Raw genomic sequence first — 21,047 nt, 5'->3', positions numbered from 1 at the left:
GTGAAACCTCAGTGTGTGGAAGCTTGGATTCCCTGCGAGTTTTCAGCAAAAAGAGCATACCCAATGAGTGAGAAATGCTCTTTTGCTTTGCGGAAAGTGTTTATGGGGACTTTACTTTGACTTTACTTAATGAGCTAACGTCAAAGCAATATATTTTTGAGCGAAGGCTGCTTGAATTACTGTTTCATGACAAAAAATGCAGAGTGGGAAATAATTGCACTACCTTCAGTTCCCCAAATTTATTCAGGGCACGAAATTTGAACAATGGAGTCTTTTTGAATGGAAAACAATGACTCTTTTCATGAAAAATGGGAAAATGGTGGAGAGGTCAAGATGCATGGACGTTTTGGCTCTTTCACGTCTTTATTTCAACACTTTTCATTTCTATCAGCTTTCATTTGGAAGATAGAAGGTGTTAGTTTTCTAGGATCTAATCTGGACACCTTGTATGTAGCTATATGTTTAACATTGTTAGAGTTTGCAGTCAGAGTCAGGAGAGAAAAAAACAGTTTGGGCAGTTGAAAACTTTTGTGCCGATCTGTTTTTTCTTTTATAGATTATAATAATTTTACAAAACTTTTTAAAACTAAGAATGTGTTTTGTATTTCCAAATCTATTTAAGAACAGTATCCTTTTGTGTTTCCTCCTCAGGGTGTGTTCTCTCAGTCAGCAGAATGACTCCTTGAGGTTTACCTCATGGCTCCCATGTCAAATGAATATTTAATGAACAGCATCGGCAGAAGTTTGTTTTGAATTGCAAATGCAATGACTTGTGCATTCCCCTTTATGTCTTCTGTAGCTTGCCGGTATGGAGTCAGGATATGCCTGTTTCTGTGGCAACGAAGTGGACCTGCAAGACCGCGAGGAGTCGCCTAGCATGGAGTGTAACCATGCTTGCTTCGGTGACCAGGCGCAGCCCTGTGGAGGAGACGGCTGGGTCATCGTGTTCGACAGTGAGCCCTAACTATTGACACTGTTTTTGAAATTTTAAAAATTCTGAACAAAAAAGCACTTTTTTGAGCTTCATGTGTTTGAGATGACAGTTATGGTGATCAGCTGTCAGATAAAAACTGATAATTAGATTGTTTCTTTGTTTTTTTTTTTGTTTTTTTTTATAGTTTACCAATATTCTTATAACACATATACTCTCACTGGCCATGATATTAGGTAGACATAATATCAAATATATAATCAGCTAATCACATGGTAGCAACTCAGTGCATTTAGACATGTAGACATGGTGAAGATGACTTGCTGAAGTTCATACTGAGCATCAGAATGATGAAGAAAGAGGATTTATGTGACTTTTAACATGCCATGGATGTTGGTCTGAGTATTTCACAAACTGCTGAGCTACTGGGATTTTCACACACAACCATCTCTTAGAGTTTACAGAGAATTGTCTGGAAAAGAGAAAATATCCAGTGAGCAGCAGTTGTCTGGATGAAAATGTCTTGTTGATGTCAAGGGTCAGAGGAGAATGGGCAGATTGGTTGGAGATGATAAAAAAAAGCCATAGGAACTCACATAACCACTGGCTCGAACCAAGAAATACAAAATACCATCTCTGAACACACAATGCATCAAACCTTGAAGGAGATGGGCTACAGCAGCAGGAGAACATACCGGATGCCTCTCATGTCAGCTAAGAAAAGGAAACTGAGGCTACAGTTCACACAGACTCACCTAAACTGGACAATAGAAGATTTCCATTTCAGCTCATTCAGGTGGTAGGCTTAGAATTGGGCGTAAACACCATGAAAGCATGGATCCATCCTATCTTGTAACAACAGTTTCTGCTGCTGGTTGTGGGGATATTTTTATATCACAACAGCAAAGGAATATTTGGACCCCTTATTACCAACTGAGCATGATTTAAACATCACAGCCTACCTGAGGATTGTTGTTGACCATGTCCATCCCTGTATGACCAGTGTAGCATCTTCTGATGCTACTTCCAGCAGAAAAATGCACCATGTCACAAAGCTCAGGTCATCTCCAACCGATTTCTTGAACATGACAATGAGTTCATCACTGATGTGCAGCCGACAAATCTGCAGCAACTATGTGATGCTATCATGCCAATATGGACCAAAATCTTTGAGGAATGTTTCCAAAAACTTGCTTAATTCAAGCTATGTAGATTTAAAGCAGTTCTAAAGGCAAAATGGGATTTAACATGATACTAGCAAGGTGTACCTAATAAAATAGCTGGTGAGTGTATACACCAATTTAAAAAATGGCAGTTATTTGTAACGAGGCTTAGAAAGGATAAGGTCAACTTTCTATCAGTTTTGGGTTTTTTTTCTTTTTCTGGGGGTGAGGCTTTATTAATGACATCAGACAGATTTGACAGAAACAAAAACGTGGGGCTGTACGAAGTTTTGTGACCACATGAATCACACCAGCTTCCAATTTTTGTTTATAATTTTTGTTCTCTTAATTTTAGCCCGAGTGGGGGCCTGTGGGGGGAACTACACCGATCCATCTGGAGTCATCTACTCCCCTGATTTCCCCGACAAATATGGGGCCAGCCGTGTCTGCTACTGGACCATCCAGGTTCCCGGATCCTCAGCCATCGTCTTCAACTTCACCTTCTTTGACATCTCCGACCAGACCGACATGGTGGAGCTACTAGATGGTTACACCAACCAAGTGGTGGCCCGCTTCGACTGGCGCAGCCCCCCACGGGAGCTGGTGAACATCACAGGAGACTTTGTCATTCTGTACTTCTACTCAGACCGCACAAACCAGGCCCAGGGCTTTGCTCTTCTCTACCAAGGTAATTCACAGCTCTGTCAACCTGCCTTCAGTTTCACTCTCCAAACCCACCAAGAATTACATTTGCATGATCAGGCGTGTGCCGGCTTGATGGAGTTTTGCATAACAGCCATAACTTAGTAGCCCAGTGCTTGCTAGCTGTGCTGAGCTGGTTGTCACAGCACTGGCAGGTCCTTTACTCTTTTCAGTTGCTAGCCAATGTCTCACAGCTGCAGATGATATTGCATATTTAGATAATGTGTTGTTTATTGAGGAACTTGCTTTGTTATCAAGCTGCAGCAGGTTTTTTTGCTTTTCCAACGTATACTCTGCTGATTTGCACAGCCGGTTTTGGAGCCAGCCACATGCATCACATCTTCTGATATTCTAATTTCCCCTTGTAGGAGATTTATAGCTGAGAAAGAGAACTGATGACATCACTGCACATAATTTAGTCTTACGTAAATGTGAAAAGTTGTCCCGTACATTTTCCATATTATATTTTCCCATTACAGGTCTGAATGGCCAAAAATGATTTAATTGATTAACTTATATGAGAGACAAGGAAAGCATACGGTGGTATAATTGAGTGTAGGTGACATTCAAGCTTACATCCCGCTACCGTGACAGGCAATCTGTTCCCACTCCTCCCTCTCCACCTCCATTTGTATTCCTGTCTCATGTTTCTGGCTCTGATGCCTTATAGTAAAAACAATATTGGAAGGTCAAAATCCCCTGAACTCTGGAAAGGCATGAGCCTTTCTCCTAAAACCACAGGGCGCTGTTTTGCGTGAGGCATCATGTAGCTGAAGAATAGAGCCCGAGACAGAATATAAGAAAAGGTCACCTCCTGAAATAAAAAGGCTTCACACTGAAACACAGAGAATAAAAACAATCATTGTGATACAGTAGGTGCAGAGAAAAAGAAGCAGAAGCAGACAGAGTTTGAGCATTACTCCTAGATCAATCCAGTGTGGTGGTGGTGGGAGGCCGAGTGGCCCAAGCTTCAATTTCAGGGTAACTGCTCACAGATGGGGATGGCAGTGCATTTCAGCTGTGACTGGGTTTGAAGCATGCTGTATTTGTTCTTGGAACATTATAAATGTCAAATCCAAAATACCCCATGCTGCTTGAACCATTCAAGGCAAACTGGAAAAGGCTTGGATGGCTGTTTAAGATAAAGCTACTAAGAGCATGAGCAGCTTCTGTTAAAGGCAGGGATCTCAAACTCTGGTTCTCAATGGCCCTGCAGGTTTTACATGTTTCACCTGATTCAAATTAATGGGTCGTAGTGCAGACAACAACTTGTTGGATCCATTTCATCTGAATCAGGTCTGCTGGAGCAGGGAAGCAACTAAAACCTGCAGAACAGTGACCCTCAAGTTTGAGATTCCTCCAGTTAACTCCTGGAACTGATCTAAAGTACTTTTTCTTTTTTTGTTTTTCTTCCTTTTTATTTTACAGGAATGGCTGATCATGGAGCAACTAGTTCTAAGATGTTAGCATCAAGAATTAGTAATGCATTCAAATTACAGCAGGACAGACTGCTCAAAAATTTTAAGGAGTAATGCATTTAAAGGGATGCACAGATTCACTGGCAAAGTATTAGCTTGTGGCCTACAAATGGCCAATTAGCAAACAGGGAAACATCAATGACAAGGATGGTTTAGCAGAAAAAGAGCATTGATAAGTAAAGACTCATCAGACCACAGCAAAGATAGTATGATTTTAAAACATTGGAATACTTTATAACAGTTTAGTTATTTTTGTTATTCATGTTTGACTCTTTTCTATATGTCAATATGTCAATAATAAATATCAAAACCAGTATTGGCTTTTGGCTCAGAACAACCTGTCCATAGTCTAAATAATAACACTGAATATTCTCACACATCTGAATCAAATAACTACGTGTAGATTTCAGGCACCAAAAGTAAAAATAAAGTAAATATTTTTAGGAGTAGAAGTAGATTATTTTAGTGTTTTAAGCCCCCACTAGATTATTTAGTTTAGGCCTGTATATAGATAAAAAAATAAGACTAGCACACTGAAAAGTTAGTTACACCCCAATAACTACAGCCAGTCTGTTCATTTTGTAATGTTAATTTAATCTTTTCCTGTGGTCAGTTTTATGATTCATTCATTCATTCACCCTCCAGAGCTAAAGTTACAAAGTTACACCTAAAAACAGCAATTTAAACTTAATTAATTTGTTATTCTGTTGTTACTTTATTTTTATATGAATGAAAACCAAAAGCATCAGAAACTACAGCAGTTTATGGCATGGCATATTCTAAATAAGAAAACAATTAAGAATCATGCTGAATGTTTACTATATTATACATTTATATAAGGAATTATTAAATATATATGATCAGTTCTGTTAGCTGCTTCCCGTATCCCTGATTAAACATGTCAGTTCATCTGTGGTGTAGTAAAAGTTGGAGAAAAAGAGTATATAACAGGAACTCCCATCTCTAGTTACTGTCTCGTAACTGAATATAAGTATAAAAATATAAATAGGATGAAAACATCTGGCTTGACGCTTGACTTTTGTCAAAGTAAGATATCTCCTGCTAAGCGAACTATTTTCTCAGGCTGGTTTGTCTCATCCATTTCATTTCCTTGTACTGTTGACCCGCTGTGTTAACCTACGTATGATAAACAGACTGGATTTGATTTGGTTTGACATTTAATCCAGAGGGGAATTTCTTCTGTAGTACAAAAACTGTATTACCGTTCTTCTATTTATGAACAAGTTTAGGGATGTTTTGTTTTAAATCATTTTCAGTGAATTCAGGACATGACATCATGCTCCTGCTAACCATAAACCCACAATGTTTTCACCTTTTGGTCTCCAGCTGTTTTATCTAAAAGTCTTGGAGGCTTCGCTAATCATTAAATCTTTAAGATTATTTATTTGTCAACATGTGCCTAAATATTGTATTTACTCTCACTGTGGTTACTGTTGGCAGTACTGAAACCACTTAAATTCTTTAAGCCCAATCAGCCCTTACAAGAGCTGAAAAAATAGAGTCATAAACATCTGCTAAATAAGAATATTAGAAAACAGGACAATGATGTATATTTTTTATCTGTTTTTAACCAACGGTATCTTTGTGCAGGGCATCAAGGCAAGGATACATATTTTTCATTTCTTCTCTATTTTATTGCAATTTTCTCAGGCATAGTAACAGAAAGCTGTTTTTGACACATGGGAATACATTTTCTGATGTCCCTAGATGTCCCCAGACACCAAGACAAGCATGCATATAAACCTTATAGTGAAATAATTCTTCCTTTATTTTTTATTTTTTTTATCTAGCCAGGGCTGGAAGGGGTTAGAAAAGAAAAGAAAACTTATCTATTCTGGATTTTGAAACATATCTGTATTATTTATATCAATGTATAGTTCATTAGAATGGGAAAGACTATTGTCTGGTTTAGCAATGTTTTTTTTTAAGGCAAAAGACTAAAAAATGTCAGCTGGGAAGAGATTATGTTATTGTAGAAAAAAAAAAAAAAAATAGAACTCCATATCAGACTATATGCACATGTTGGTGTGTTATACACACATCTACATTTTGGGCTTTTGACCAATCAAAGCAGACTCTACAAACCATTCATATGAACTTTAAATACAGTTTAAATGTACTTGCAAAATTACTTGAGTATTTGTATTTTATACTAGTTCAGACTTCTTCTTCACATATTTCATGTGTTCTTTATTTTTACTGCATTATACATATATGTATTCTTTATCTATGCTATTTTTATGATGAGGTTTTCTTCAAATTCTCTTTTTAAGTCCAACACAGCTAGAGTGAGTCATTGCTTTCTAATGGCATGTTTTAAATGTTAACAGCTGCATCTGATAGTGTTTTTTCCCATTAAACCTCTCACATAGTTTGATTTCATTAAATGTTCAAATGATCCCATATCTCAACAAAAATCTAAGATAAGAGAAAAAGTCCAACTACCAGCAGCAGAGTTGTTTACGTAGCCGTAACGTGACTTGAAGCTCTAACATGATGTTTCTCCACTAATCTTGAGGTCAGAGGACCCAAGCAGTAATTTAAACAACTCAGCTTCATTTTGCTGGTAAAGTTTTTTGTGGAGAACTTTTAATAGAAATTAAACATTTTTATTAATTGAATCTGTACTTTTAACTTACAGCTAAAGTTAAAAGCACAAGGTTAGAACTAGTGGGAAGCATGTTATCCCAAATTATGCTGCTCCTGAGCTACCTGAGGTTGCTTGTTTGTATGCAAAGCCAGTTCTTTATATCGAGATTAAAAACATCTAGCATCCAAAGATCTAAGGAATCAGCCTCGCAATCTGTTAGTAAATCTGTTGTAGTTCAATGAAATTAGATTTCATGTCAATAATAATAATAATAATAATAATAATAATAATAATAATAATAAACAAAGATAAGAGCACTTTAAGTAAAGCTGAGTTTCTCTTTATTCCAGCTTGGTTGGTGTGCAGTTAATAAACTGCTGAGTGAATCAGAACAGCTTTCCTTTAGTTGATCATTTACTGAGCTAATCTGTACTGGAAACTCTGTGAGCAATAAAGAGCTGTGGAAACCTTCACCTTGTTTGCTATTAAACCTCAGTTTGTTGCAGCTGCTTCTCTTTTAACTCACTCCGCTGTCAAATAGACTTAAATATTTAGTTTTCCTCAGAGTTTCTCCAGACTCGGCCATTGCCTTGTGCTTTGTGGCTATTCCCCATGAAGTTTAGAATTCTGTATATTTGGGAATTGTGCATGTTTTTGTTATTTGTACTTCTTATCCACAGACAAGAATAATAGATATGATAAAAGAAATGATTGGAAGCAGTAAAATCAAACTCATTTCTAAGTCAATAATTAGTTTCTGAGATGATGCATAACATAAATAAAATATCCCACACTCCTTAGCATTGTTTTTTAATGAAACACTGACACTCTGGAGCTTTAAGAACATAAAAGCAAACTGAGAGACTTTTTGAATGTCTCTAGCTGTAACTGTAACTCGACACGAAGTCCTGATAGTCATGTACCGAAGGTGTTTTAAAACTATGAGAGTTAGAAACTAATGCTGAGGTTTAAATCTTTGAATTGTACATTATCTTTTAAAAATACAGATGACTTTTTCCAGGCATTAACAACAACTGCTGGAGCTGTAGTTTAGATGTTAACTTGTGCATTTGCAGTGGAAGCCTGTATCAGCAATATGATTGATTTGATTTGTCATATTAATGAGTACCTGCTGCAACACGGTAGTGTCTCATCTACTGAGAAATAAGAAAAACATGTAAAGTTGTTAAAAGGTGATATTTTGCAATGTAAAGAACTGCATTTCTGTGGTACTCAGATCAAAGTCTGGCAAAATGCCCAACATAAGTAGGTATTAATATTTTTGAGAGAACAAACACACTAATGTTACAGCTAACGCTGATAAATTATTCACACATTACAAAATGGACAAAATGAATAAATGATTATCTTATATATTATATATGGCCTCTCGTTTGCCTCTCCTATCTTCACTTAACTATTTTGCACAGCAGTATAAAAACTGATGATGCCTATAACCTCTGTGGTTTGTGATACGTAATGCCTTAAAAGGACCATATACGAATGAAAGTACACGTGTCATCACTGCACTTGAAGCCACTGGATCCACTTTCAGATGAAAACATGTTTATGTCTGGACAAGGATGGCTACCATCCATTCACAACTGTGCTTGGCATTTGAAGTAATTTCGATGCCCATCTTTACCACTAGATGTCAGTAATTTTACACGCTGTACCTTTAAATTTCAGCTTGTACAAGCAGAAACAGGAGCTTCACATCAATCATCATCATCAAAGTCTGAATATTACATTTAGAAAAGAACATAGGGCTGATAAAGGCATATAAATACCTTAACATTTTTTATTTTAATTAGCTCTAATGCTGCAAGTAATAACATCCATCTGTCGATGAGTGTGTCTAATAATAATAAATGGTGTTCCTTTTCTTTATTCAGCAGCTCTTAGAAGCCAAGCTGGCACAACAGTGGATGCTAAAAGTGACAATCAGGAAGAAAGAGAGGACGTCATGAGCACAGCGAGGCCACAGCTGGCCAGCGGTGTCACTGAGAGATCCAACAGCACATCTAATGGCCGTTCCTCGCAGATACTCTATGTGATCACATCCAGCCCTGGTAAACCGGAGCACAACATGCCAGGTCAGTGGGCTGGACCCGACGAGACCATCAGCTATAGCACTAGTATGTGAACAGTCATGACACAATGCTCTGCAGAGGTTTCTAAGCTGGAGCTCCTGTGTAGCATGACCTGATTTCTCTGACAGCCATGTTGAGATGCTTATAGAAGCTCCTTCCTAGTTTTGGAAGTGATGCTGCATGGCGCTTGTTTTTTTTCCTGACAATCACTCAGAAGTGAAGTAACTTTAAAGCTCCCCTGCTGATCACAATCAGCCATTTTGTCAAAGCTACTGACGTGTCCTGTGCTTTGCTATTTTCTGCACATATTCTTCCTTCTAAACCCCACATGCTTCGTCTCAGAAAGCTATCTCACATATTTCTTTGCCAGAGAACAGATGTGCGCTCATAATGTGTCACCATTCTTTGACAATTTGCTGGCTGAATACTGCAAACAGGTGCGCCAGTGGTGCTTGAATAACTCTTTACTTGCTAATCTTTTCAATCTGCTTCAGTTTGTTTTTATTACTGTGACAGGATATCTGATGTCTTGTTCCTCTATTGCTCCCTCTATGTAGTGTGGACCATTTACGCTCTGGCTGCTCTCCTAATACTGACTGTCATAGCCATGCTGGCAAAGTTGCTCCTGCACATCACAGTAAAGTAAGTATGAGGATGTTGGAGGCATACGTGAGCTGCCAAGCAGCATTTGTCAAAGTCTTCACCTGTGCTATTATGCAGCATTTCTGGCATAGCGATTAAAGACGACAGCACAAGATGACATTCACACATTTGAAGTTTTAGAGTGTAGAGTTTCATTTAGGGAAATAACTGAGGCAGTTATAGCAAATATTATTACATTTGTTCTGTTCAGCAACCTCATAGTTGGCATGTTGTCACAATTTTTTATATGAGTAAAGCCAGAAAATCCTACTGAGGAGAAATTCAGATTCTGCTTCAGATTATAAAGAAGAATAATATGAGAACAAAAAAGTTTGTCTTTTCCTACAAACTTTGAGTACGCTGCATTCATCAGGCCCTGTGAAGTTGGCTGTTTGGGGTATTCAACCACGTTAAGCAAGATTCCAAAGTGTTGAGAGCAGGAAAAGCTTGGTTTAAAGGGAAGTGTGAACCATGCAGGGAAGAACTAAAGCAGCTCATCACTTAGCAAGATGGCAAGATGCAAGGTTACCCATCTGTCACTGGGTCTTCAAAAAATAGAAGTGTTTTCATGGTTACTAATGTTGGGCCTCATTTACCAACCATTCTTTCACACACATTTGTTCTTAAGTTTCCTTAAACCTTTACAAAGATTGTGGCATTCACAAAAATCTTCGTATCTTGGATTTGTTCCAAGGTAAGCACAAATCCTACTAACACTCAGGAGTACTCTGAGGAACATTTTAGTGTCAACATGTTTGAACAAAATCAGCTTGTGTGTTGTCTGCTGTTGTTCAGTTAATTAAAATACAATAAAAATGACAGTAATGTTTTCAAAATAACCTTTGGTAATTTACAAAGCAATAGCAAGATATTGCAGGTTGTGTCCTAATGTTATAATCTCTCTCTGGGAAAAAACTTAACCTATTTTTCATTAATTAAATTTGTTCAAGAACAAGCTGCAGTCAAGACTGGATTTAATTCTAATGCCGGTCTTCTTAACACCATCTTTGCTATAGAATGAACACATGCGAATTAAAGCGCCTTTGTCAAATTCATTCCCTCAATTGCAAGGTTGTTACTGCATAAATGTCCGAGTCACCTCCTGATCCTCCTGCAGAGTGTGATCTTTAATCATTAGGATTTACTACCTTTTATTTTGTTTATTATATTAATTAGTTTTTTTAGGATATGGAGGTTATGCCCCGACCCTGTGGTTTATAACTCCACTGACCAACCTTCAGACTCACCTGGAGGTTTTATTTTATCAGGAGCCCCACTCGCTCCAACAGTGCACCACATCTTAAAATGATGCTGGATGTGTTTGGACCCAGCAGGAGGCAGTTTGCTTTAGAAATTGTCGAAAGTACAGTCTGTAAAGAGGAGTCATTGCCCGTTTGTACATAAAGCTGCTTTAATATGATTTAAATCTCACCATGTGATCATTTACAACTAAATGTGTCACTTTTAAACATGTTTGAGTGCAAATCTCTATCATGATTTAACTTCATTCACTTTTTTTTTTTTTTGCATTATGTTTGTTATTTTTCTTCGTCTCTGTCTCTTTACACAGCGTTTTAGTCTCATGACGTTTTATGGATATTTTTAGGCTTTTACCTGTGCAAAGTAGGTTTAAGAATTTAAGATTCATAAGAAGATATTGTTGATATAGGCCCATTAACACTAAGGTTCTTTTCACCTAGCATTATAACAGCCCATTCTGCAGCTAATCCACTACAGTCATTCAGAGATGAAGTTAGACACATGGATGGTTCTGTTCCTACAAGAATGTAAACATGAACTGAAACATTTTAAATGACATGAATCTCATTTCCTTTGTTTTTTCCTTCTTCATGTACTGTTTTCTTGTCTTTCCCATTTTACCCTTTTAGGTCCCCGAGCATCCCGACTGTCAGTGGTTCAGACAGCTGCAGCCAGAGCACAGTGTCCTCTGAGCCGTGGATCATCCTCTACAGACCCTCCACGATCTCCCTCTTCAAGAAAAAGCTTAAGAACCACCACGGTGACCTCAGCCCCCTAGTGGGCAACTACTCTCTCAGAAAAAAGAGTAGCCAATTATGCCTTTAGGGGTACAAGGGCTTATTATGGGGGTGGTACCTTCAAAGTTTGTGCTTTTGTACCCTCAACAGCGGGTACTTGTTTGTACCCTTATCGTTTGTACTTTATGGAGACCAGTGTAGAACCTCTGGTGGCAGCCTTGTACCTTTATTTAAAAGGTACCCTTACAAAGGGTACAGAATTGGCTTTTAGAAGGTACAGAATATATAGTGTACAGAGATTATATATCTATTCACACACATTCATACACACATACACACTCAGGACAAATATAAGCATCAAAAAGACTTTTTTTCATTTACTTACATATATTTTATATTTTTCACATTTTATTTTCATGGCATTTTTAGTAAAGTTGACTTTGACTTTGACTTAGACTTCGCCTGACCCCTAATATTAAACTGTGACCTGAACTATTACCTACTGAGTGTCATTTTCCTGACAGTTCATCTCATCTCCTGTTTTAAGAAAGTCCATTCTGCACCCAATTTGAGGCTGTGTGCATTAAAGTGTCACATGACAAAGAAACAAATATTTTACCACAGAGGATCCACATGTTGCCAATGTGTAAAATGTAAATTGTTCTCCTTTTTTTGTTTGTTTTTTTTTCTTGCCATAATAGTTTAGTTGTCTCTGAATGCAATCCAGTCACTAAAGATGCATCTCTGACAGCATAATTGAATTGTTGGCTATTCAAACTTCAGACTTTGTAAAATCTGCATCATATAGATTGTGATCATGAGCATGGATAAGTTCAATGTTCTGAATTAGTTTCATCAAGGTGAAACTTTCCCTGAAGCATATCACTGGTGTGATGGTGCAGCCCATCTCAGTGCCATAAACTTTCACAATGTTTGGAGCTCTCCTGATGAAGGTCTTTTTCAGCCTTTATCAGTCAGCTGAATATTTTGAGGTTTCAGGATTTCACTATTTTAAATCAATAAGGGAAAAAGAAAGTCACTAAATGAAGCATTCTTACCATGTGGAGATAAATACAGAGTGAATAGACATTAAAAGTGTGAAAGTATACTTTTAAAACATGTTTATTTTTATTCTCTTTTACATTTCCTTTAAAAACTACTTCAGTCACTAGGTATGTAAAATTTGAAGATTTACTTCAGAAATATAAAACGGTTAAGTCAATACTTGCAGAATATAGAATATATGATGCTTTTTTATCTGAATTGGAAAAATCATGGTCTGCACACATGAATAAGCAATAAGCGTGCCAAAGGGAGAAACAACACACTGTTTTATAAACTGCTCCATCTTTATTTAAATTGTTTCAATGTTTTTGCCATTGTAAGCAAGTGTGTAAAAGTAAGATTCTCATTGCACTTCTGGCTGAAGCATGTATACAGTCTCAGAGCATCTATCTGGTTGCATCCTCTGTGTCCGTGTGAAGACTTCAAATGAGTCTCAGTGGATGGATCACCCCTAAGATCACTTGGTGCATCATGGAAGAAACAAAAACAAAGTCTGAGGGAATAATGTTCATAAAAACACAAATCTGTCTCAAGAAACGTACAGTATTTACAGTGTTCTGTCATTAATGTGTATTGAATATACATTGCTTGACAGAGTTGACTTAACTGACCACATGATTATATATATATGTATATATATATATATAAACAGACCAAACATTTGTTGTTATTAAAATTGACCTTACCAGCAACAATGCACCTCTCATTGTAGTTTCAGTGATTTTTAATGGACATATTGCCTGTTATGATAATGAACAATATTTTAATTTTAGTAATTGTATGTGACTGGTCTCAAGTATTTTGTATCGTAAACCATGTCTAACACAAGACTTCATATTTATGGGCATTACCAGAGACAAAGACTAAATAAAAAGATAGTGCAGGCAGTAGTTACGCTGCAGTAGCTGCAACATAAAGATTGTATGTGTTTAAAATAATTAAACCAAACACTGTGTCATCTGCAACATGATCTAGATTAAAATTGTTTGATTTTTTTAAAGTGGGAAATACAGTTACTCAGTTCTATATTACTTGATCCTCCGGTCACTTATTTTAAACGACAAGCATCAACTCTTGTTAGCTAGCAGCACCATTTAAATTTGAGAATGGGAGAAAGGGGAGTTCATTAATGTGAGATTAGCCATTTGATATAAACAAAACATCTTACATTTCCAAAACTAATCAAGTTTTAAAAATAACTGTTCCTTAGATAGTAGACTAAAACTAATGGCAAGATGCGAGAAGTAGATGGTCTTTTTTTAAAAAAAATCATTGAGCAATCATTTGTTAAAATCTACTTTGAAAGAATTAGACTATAAGACCTTTAAGACTAAATCTGTTGTTGGTGTTTTGGGTTTGTTTTGGTTTGTCTTTTGGTTGTTTTTTGCTTTTGTTTTCTTGACACAATTACTTTGAGGTACAGTAATTAGTCTTAGAGGGTACACATGTCCAGATTGTACCGTAAGGAACGGAAATGTACTTCTATTTCTGATGGTGTAGTGCTGTTGGCCTGCTTTACTGTTACATGAAAGCTTTACTCCCAACAATTACTCTGTTCAAGGGCCATTTCAGTGGCTAATGACAACTGACTCAAACAACTGACCTAAAACTGCCTTTAGGCCACAGTGACTAGACCCTCCCATCGTGCTCAGCACCAAAGACGAAGGGTTAGGCTTGGACAGAAAAAGGGGAGAAGATAGCAAAAGACTGGATAGATGGTGATCTGCAGCTCTTAACAAACATTACAAGGATGCTTTTTACATGCGAGGCCATTTCCATCACCCACAGCAGTCTCTACCAATCCACATACCTCCAGAATCCCACCAGACTGCAGACTCACTGGTGAAAATATGAGACAGCCAAGTCCAGAATAACCTTTAGCCATCTTTAACTTTAACATATGGATGAAAACTTGCAGCCAAAAGCCCGAATCCCTCCCATCCAAAGATTTGTACATGTATGTAATATAAATTGTGTATGCAAAGTACAAATGTTTCAGGTTTTTTTTTTGTTTTTTTTTTTTGTGTTTTATCATGACAATGTATTTTCTGAGGTGAGGGATACAGAACGTGAAGACATCACACCGAAGATAGATATCACAGCACTTTGGGGATGAGTCACTTTCCTCAAAATGAAACAATCAGAGGGAAAAGAGAACTTCCTCGCCCACTCACCGCTCAAGCATTTGGGTGGAGAGGAGAAGTCTGCTTCAGTCAGGGGAGGGTGGGAATGGGTGTATGAGAAGGGTGGGGGGTGCAGACAAACTGCCATTTAGGGAGGCTTGGGAGGATCTGAGAGCTTTCTGGTCGGTTGTGGGTGGGAGTCTTTCCGGTTTGATGGTGTTCAAGTGCCTTAAGGATCTCCTCTTCCCTTGTTTCAGATTCCTCACATCTGTTTCTGTCATAAAATTGACTGGGGTTCATCACAGACATCAGCATTAAGACAGACATGAAGAGTTAGATTTCTAAACAGAATTTACACCAGTGACACGTAGAAAATTATGGCAGATCTTCAACTCAAATGATTTTTTTAAGCATAATACGCTTCACTTATACCACATTTATATTACATGACAGAAATGTAAAGTAAAAACAACCAACAGGAATACAACTCTCCATTATATGTTAGTAAAAGCTTTAAAATATTTTCTTTTGTTGTTATTTGTATGATTTTATGTGTAGTCTTGGACATTTACTGAACATATTGTTCACATTAACCTTGTCTTTTGATTACAGGAGGAGAAAGGGTTAATATTGTTGTATATTATGTAATTCTGTGTGGGAGTGATGATATTTATGACCGCTCTTTAATTTTGTGCATTAGCGAAGCGTTTAAGTGATGCATCTAAGTGCTTTTTTAACTTCCTCATCAACTTACCTTAAAGGTGTAATGCATCTTCAGACCGCAGTGAAGTGTGTAAAGATGCTGCAGACTCTCAAGTTTTTATTTTTCACGCAGATTTTTAGGACAAAAGGTTGAGCGCAAACAATATACCCAGACAGAGTTGTGGCCAAAAGCAGTCATGGCACTGTCCACAACGTTTGCAGCTGTCACAGTTTTCTCTGCAGTGCTGTGACATTTTAAATACTTGTAAAAGGTCAGAATCTACGAGTGTGCCATCAGCATAGCAATTGGTTTCCTTTTGTGGGATTGGAGACTTGAGGTGGTCTCTGCAGATGATCACCTTAGACATTTTATGCCCTTGCAGGGTAATGAAAGAAGCTTAAATGCACTTAATGTCTCTTGGTACTTATTCTCATTTGCATTCAGTTTCAGTGGAATGAACTAAAATCTACTCATTAGTGACCTGAGCACTTGAAAAGAAAGGATATATTGAATCCAAAAAATGTCTTTTTTTTAAGAATCTGATTTCTGAATATGATTAGTCTTTGATTCCTGATCAAAAGTTTGTGAAAATGTGACTTTGAGCTAATTCTGTTCATCTGTTCGAGCTGTAACTCATATTAATTATTGCAAGACAGGAGCGTATGCCCTTGGGTCTGTGATGTTCAGAGCAGACCATGCATGGAGAGGAGAGGGAGGAAGGAGAGCATAGATAGTAGAGGGATGGGAAATTAATGTGCGTTCAAGTCAAACACAAGCTAACGAAATCTGACAGTTAGAATCTAACAAGGCCATATTTGTTTGGATAGCCTGGTGAATTATGCAAACTCCCATATTCTGTCCTGTCCTCCAGTCAATTGGAAAGTTCCACACTATCTTCACAGCAGTGGAAACAGTCTTTTTTTCCAAATTGTTGTGAATGTCCTGAAGTGCTCGATGACATGAAAATGACACCGGAAACCCTGTGGGAAATCACCATGAGTGGAGGGTCCAAAACTTGTAAATTGCAAAAATAGGAAAAAATTTAATTTATACAGTAAATTATTCTTATTTTGTATGTGAATGGGATACAGTCTATCTTTTGTATAAGTGAAGTATCTTTGTAGTTTTATTTAATGTGTCCTGCGAAATAAACACTGTATGCATGTTTCTTAACTCCGTGTTGTGTTTGTTCTTTTGTTTTTCTCCATCCTCACAACATTGGAGTTTATTTAATCACTGAACTCAAGATTGGAGTTGCCGAGGAGCATATGGGCCACAGATATCAGATCAAGCTAATCCTGTTCACCCTCTTTTTGTTTTTTTGTGTTGAAGAAATCAAACAAAAACCTGAAAATTGGTTTTCCTTTAATAGATTCAAGCTTTGTTATTTGCATGCTGGTACATCTGCACCACTTTCCGTTCTGTTTTTCTTTCTTTTCTTTTTCCATGAAGCTAAATACTTATCAGACATATGCAATGGCTCCCAGATTGTTAGGCGATGCTAACACACACACAGGGATAAACAGGGGAGGATTTGGAGGACCATGTGTAACCCATTGGCTTCCCTCTGGGATGAGGTCAAGCATGCAACCTGCACATCGGAGTGGGAACAGCAGGAGTTCAGCTTTACAACTGGAGCACCACGAGAAAAACAACAAACATTGGAGGATGTGTAATAAACTGGAACACCTCTGATGTTTGCAGTGATGATTTAATTCATAAAAAGTGTTTCTTTCATCTTTGCTCAGTCTGAAACTGTTTAGAGGCTGCCGTTGTTTATGGAGAGCATGAGCTGTAGTCTGCTTACTATTTCTTAGCCTGCTTAGTGCACCTACACGAAGAATAGAGTAACATTTATGTGAGCTTAAAATAGGCTCCTATGGAAATGCGGTAGCCTTACAATGATCTGAAGCTTTCTTTGTTTCCTGAAAAATGTCTTCGCTACAAGGCTCCCGAAAATTAAATTACCTGTAAAGCTCCTATCATGTTACGAAAAACAAATTTTAAAGCAAAACACTTGTGCACAAGTTAGGAAATGTTGTTCTGAGTCTTTTGATGGTCTCAAATATAAAATTGCATGGAGGTCAGCCAAAGCTCAAGTTATTAAGATGAAATTGTTTAGTTTTTAACACCACATTCCAACACAGAGAAGAAGCAGCAGTTTGTAAATGACGCTTTTACTCCCTCTAATGGTGGCGTAATGTTTGAAGTATCTTTGCATTGATGCTTCATGCTGATTGTATCCATTTTTGGCCACAAACAAGCAGAAATGCCACTAAAACTGCTGACAGCATGCTTCAATACAATGAATTTAATCTTCAACTTAATTGTGAATCCCAGCCAGAGTTTGAGCTTCAGCATCACTCCTTTGTCCTTTGAAAAGCCACAGCCTGCAAATCCCCTGTGGTCAATTTTCCCAAAGCCAAAGAGAGGAGTCCAGGGTAAGCGGATCCCTCTGAACCCAAGTCGACCAGTAATTAAGGCAACAATGGGACAATAGAAGGCAGTGTCTGGTTACTGTAGGAATGAGAAAGTGACAAGAATGGGGCACAATACCTGCACCTTTCTGCACACAGACTACCGACACATTCGGTGCTGTTACGGAGAAAAAGGAGCTGGTCTCCACTAATGGATCTGAAAAAGATCTCTGTGAAAGAGGTTTACAGGCCATGCAGCAACTTGCCTGTTGTGATAACGTCCCTGTAATCTTTTCTTTTTTTCTTTTTTTGACCCCATTGCAATTAAAGCAGTCTTATGCCCTTCGGTGGTTTGTAAGAACGTGTGTCAGCCTGTTTAATACTTGAGATTTTCTCTCTGTTATACAATTGTAGGTTTATGCTGCTGAAAACTGTTGATTTACACAAGATTCCCCTGTTGCATTCACACCAAGATAGACTAGAACATTTTTATAATTATGTAACCATGAAGAAATGTTAACATCAGCTGATTCCAGCTTCTCAGATGTGAGAATTTGCTGCTTGTCTTTGTTTCTGTTACGAAGAGATGGAAAAATTAACCTTATCTGATGGAGTTGGCTTAAATACCATACTCTTGTTAATTCATTATCCAGTAACATCTAACTTTATCCAAAGATTGTGCAGACATAAAATAAATTATATTGGTTTAAGTGTATTCACCCTGAACTCCAAGACAAACTGTATCAGAAGTAACTTTAAAAACAACAACAAAGCTGACCAAAATACTATATATGACATATAACCATGAAAGAAACACAGATCATAAATAAAATCAAGACAGTAAAAACAAGGACAAGTAAAAACACCCCAGCAACAATTTGAAAAACAGGGTTTAACAAGTAAAAACCACTGAAACCAGATAAAAGATGCACCAGAAAACTAATAGTCATTGTCATAATCTCACTCTGGATTAAAAGCCATGAAATAAAAGTTTGTTTTTAAACACAATTTAAAAACTGCAGCCTGTCTGATGTGCTGATTTTGTTCTAAAGCCTAAGACCCAGAACCAAAAAAGCCTGATCACCTCTTGTTGCTTTGGAACCACTAACAGCGTCTGGTCAGCTGACCTGAGAGAACGAGAGGGGACATATGGCTGCAATAGATCAAACTAAGAAAAAGGAGTATGGATATTAAAATATTTAAAAACAAACAAATTCTTTAAAAAAATGTAACAGTGGTTTTATTTTTGACAGGCACCTAAAGTGGAAAAAAGCAGGATTTAACTACTGCATTTACATGTGTATCCAGGTTCAGATCAGCATCAGTTTTCACACCTAAATTGGTGATAACAAGGTTCTCATGAGGGGCAAGCAAAGAAGATCAGCATTTGGACTTCTAAAAATACTACTGGGTCTAAAGAAAATCACTTTTTTTCATCAAAATACAAAAAGTTCATAACCATCCACCTTTTGATATCTTAAATGCAGTCAAGGAGAGGCTGCACAGAGCTTGCTTCCGTATGCTTGCATTGAAAAAGATCCTGGCAGTAATTATTAATATATTTACGAAAGGAGAGGATATGCTATCTAAGAATTGTACCCAGAGGCAGATGGTATACAGAAAAAAGAAGTGGCTCAAAAATAGTGCCATGTGGCACCCCTCAGAGGAGGTCAGCACCAGTGGAAGTAAAATCCTCAATGTAATTCTACAACTTATGACATTTCTGAATTGTAAGTTTTGCAACAGAATGACTTGTCAGAACCGATGTGATTGAAGCAGTTGGGCTAAATAGGAGAGAAATCATGTTAGCATGGCTGTTTTTAAGACAAAAATCTTAAAGTCAACTCTTTAGGAGCTCTTAATCTTATCTTGGAGTTTGATTTGAATTAGCTGAAATGCTTTAGTTTTCAAAAGCACATCATTCTTGTCATGCTTTATGTTGTCGCACATTTTGTCAGCATGTGTTTAAAATTTAGCTCCTTCAAGTCTCTCATCCCAGGAGACCTAGTTTGTCCTGACTGGTGGTGAATTGTGACAGCTGTTCATTTATGCAAGGTGTGAGCTTGCCAGTAAACAAGCTGTATGCAAATATTTTAGATGGTGATGCAGTTAACCCTGGACTACTTACTACCTGTATTTCTCCTGTAGGAGATTAGAGCTCCCTTTTGTTGGAAACTGTAGGTTTTATGACACTGCAATTTTTTTGCATGCACACAAAGCTGAAGAAATGACAAACCTGGTTACAAAGCACAATATAATTCTCTATGAAAACAACATCAGAGGATTTCAATCATCTCAGTGTTTTTAGTACCATACAACATGGGTTAAAACTTTTTAAAGAAAAACTTGCAAAGTGAAATACAGTTCAGGACAATAACAAATAGCCTCTATAAATGTCAGAAAGTTTAAAAAGGTAAACATTACTAATTATTGTAAATTCTGTTTTTAACTGATCCAATGATTTAATACAAAAAACCTTAAAAACTTTTCACCAGTTCTGATCTTCCTCTTGTGGCCATACATGATATTCCTAACAAAGCATGATGGACAACTTAAAAAAATAATGTTTATTGTGAATAACTTGCTACTCCAAAAGATTTCACATTTTATTATTTGGTGTGAACACCAAGTCATAAGCTGGTGGTGGCTTGAAGCACTTAAGTGGAAAATACATCCATGGAGAGTCAGAAATCTACAGAGAACCATTTAAATCAATAAGAAGTACATAAATTAATGAATGAATAAATTTAAAAAATTTCATTTAAGTATTCAGGCAATTTATAAAACAAAACAAGCATTTCTTTTGTTATATTTTCAGAGGAGAACTTTAATTTGTTTATGGGAAGCTTTTAAAAAATGCATGTGTTTTAAATTTTTACATTATAATATGTATTAATTTATTGTACTGGTTATTTTAAATAAATATATTTATCTTTCTAAATTTTGTTTAAAATACATTGGTGGGGAAAAATCGGATTGAAACTGGTTGGATAGATGGATGTTAATTGTTAGGTTAATAGGTTCATTTCTGCCAACAGAAGTCAGTTTTAGTTCAGTCAGTTCTACACATGGCCAGTAGAGGGCAGAAAAAAACCATAGAGTCAGTTCAGCCACAAAATTAA

The 21,047-nt window shown here is 37.1% G+C and overlaps 1 protein-coding gene across 2 annotated transcripts in view; it reads left to right on the top strand.

The window, feature by feature from the left end:
• The window catches only part of kremen1 (kringle containing transmembrane protein 1), a 70,822-nt gene extending 54,149 nt beyond the window's left edge, over nucleotides 1-16,673 (top strand). Inside the window, exons 5-9 of one of the 2 annotated variants that reach the window (XM_042000543.1) lie at nucleotides 800-953; nucleotides 2,450-2,782; nucleotides 8,784-8,981; nucleotides 9,536-9,620; nucleotides 11,510-16,673. In XM_042000543.1, the coding sequence (XP_041856477.1) occupies nucleotides 800-953; nucleotides 2,450-2,782; nucleotides 8,784-8,981; nucleotides 9,536-9,620; nucleotides 11,510-11,705 (966 nt within the window). In that variant the 3' untranslated portion in view covers nucleotides 11,706-16,673. Of the gene's footprint in view, nucleotides 1-799; nucleotides 954-2,449; nucleotides 2,783-8,780; nucleotides 8,982-9,535; nucleotides 9,621-11,509 lie in introns of both variants that reach the window. The other variant, XM_042000542.1, reaches the window with a different exon arrangement.
• The last annotated feature ends 4,374 nt before the right edge of the window (nucleotides 16,674-21,047 follow it).

The sequence above is a fragment of the Melanotaenia boesemani genome, chromosome 11 (assembly GCF_017639745.1).
Source record: "Melanotaenia boesemani isolate fMelBoe1 chromosome 11, fMelBoe1.pri, whole genome shotgun sequence".
NCBI classification, from domain to species: domain Eukaryota; kingdom Metazoa; phylum Chordata; class Actinopteri; order Atheriniformes; family Melanotaeniidae; genus Melanotaenia; species Melanotaenia boesemani.
Note: the sequence above shows the minus strand (reverse complement) of the source record. Positions and strands in the feature narration are given on the sequence as shown.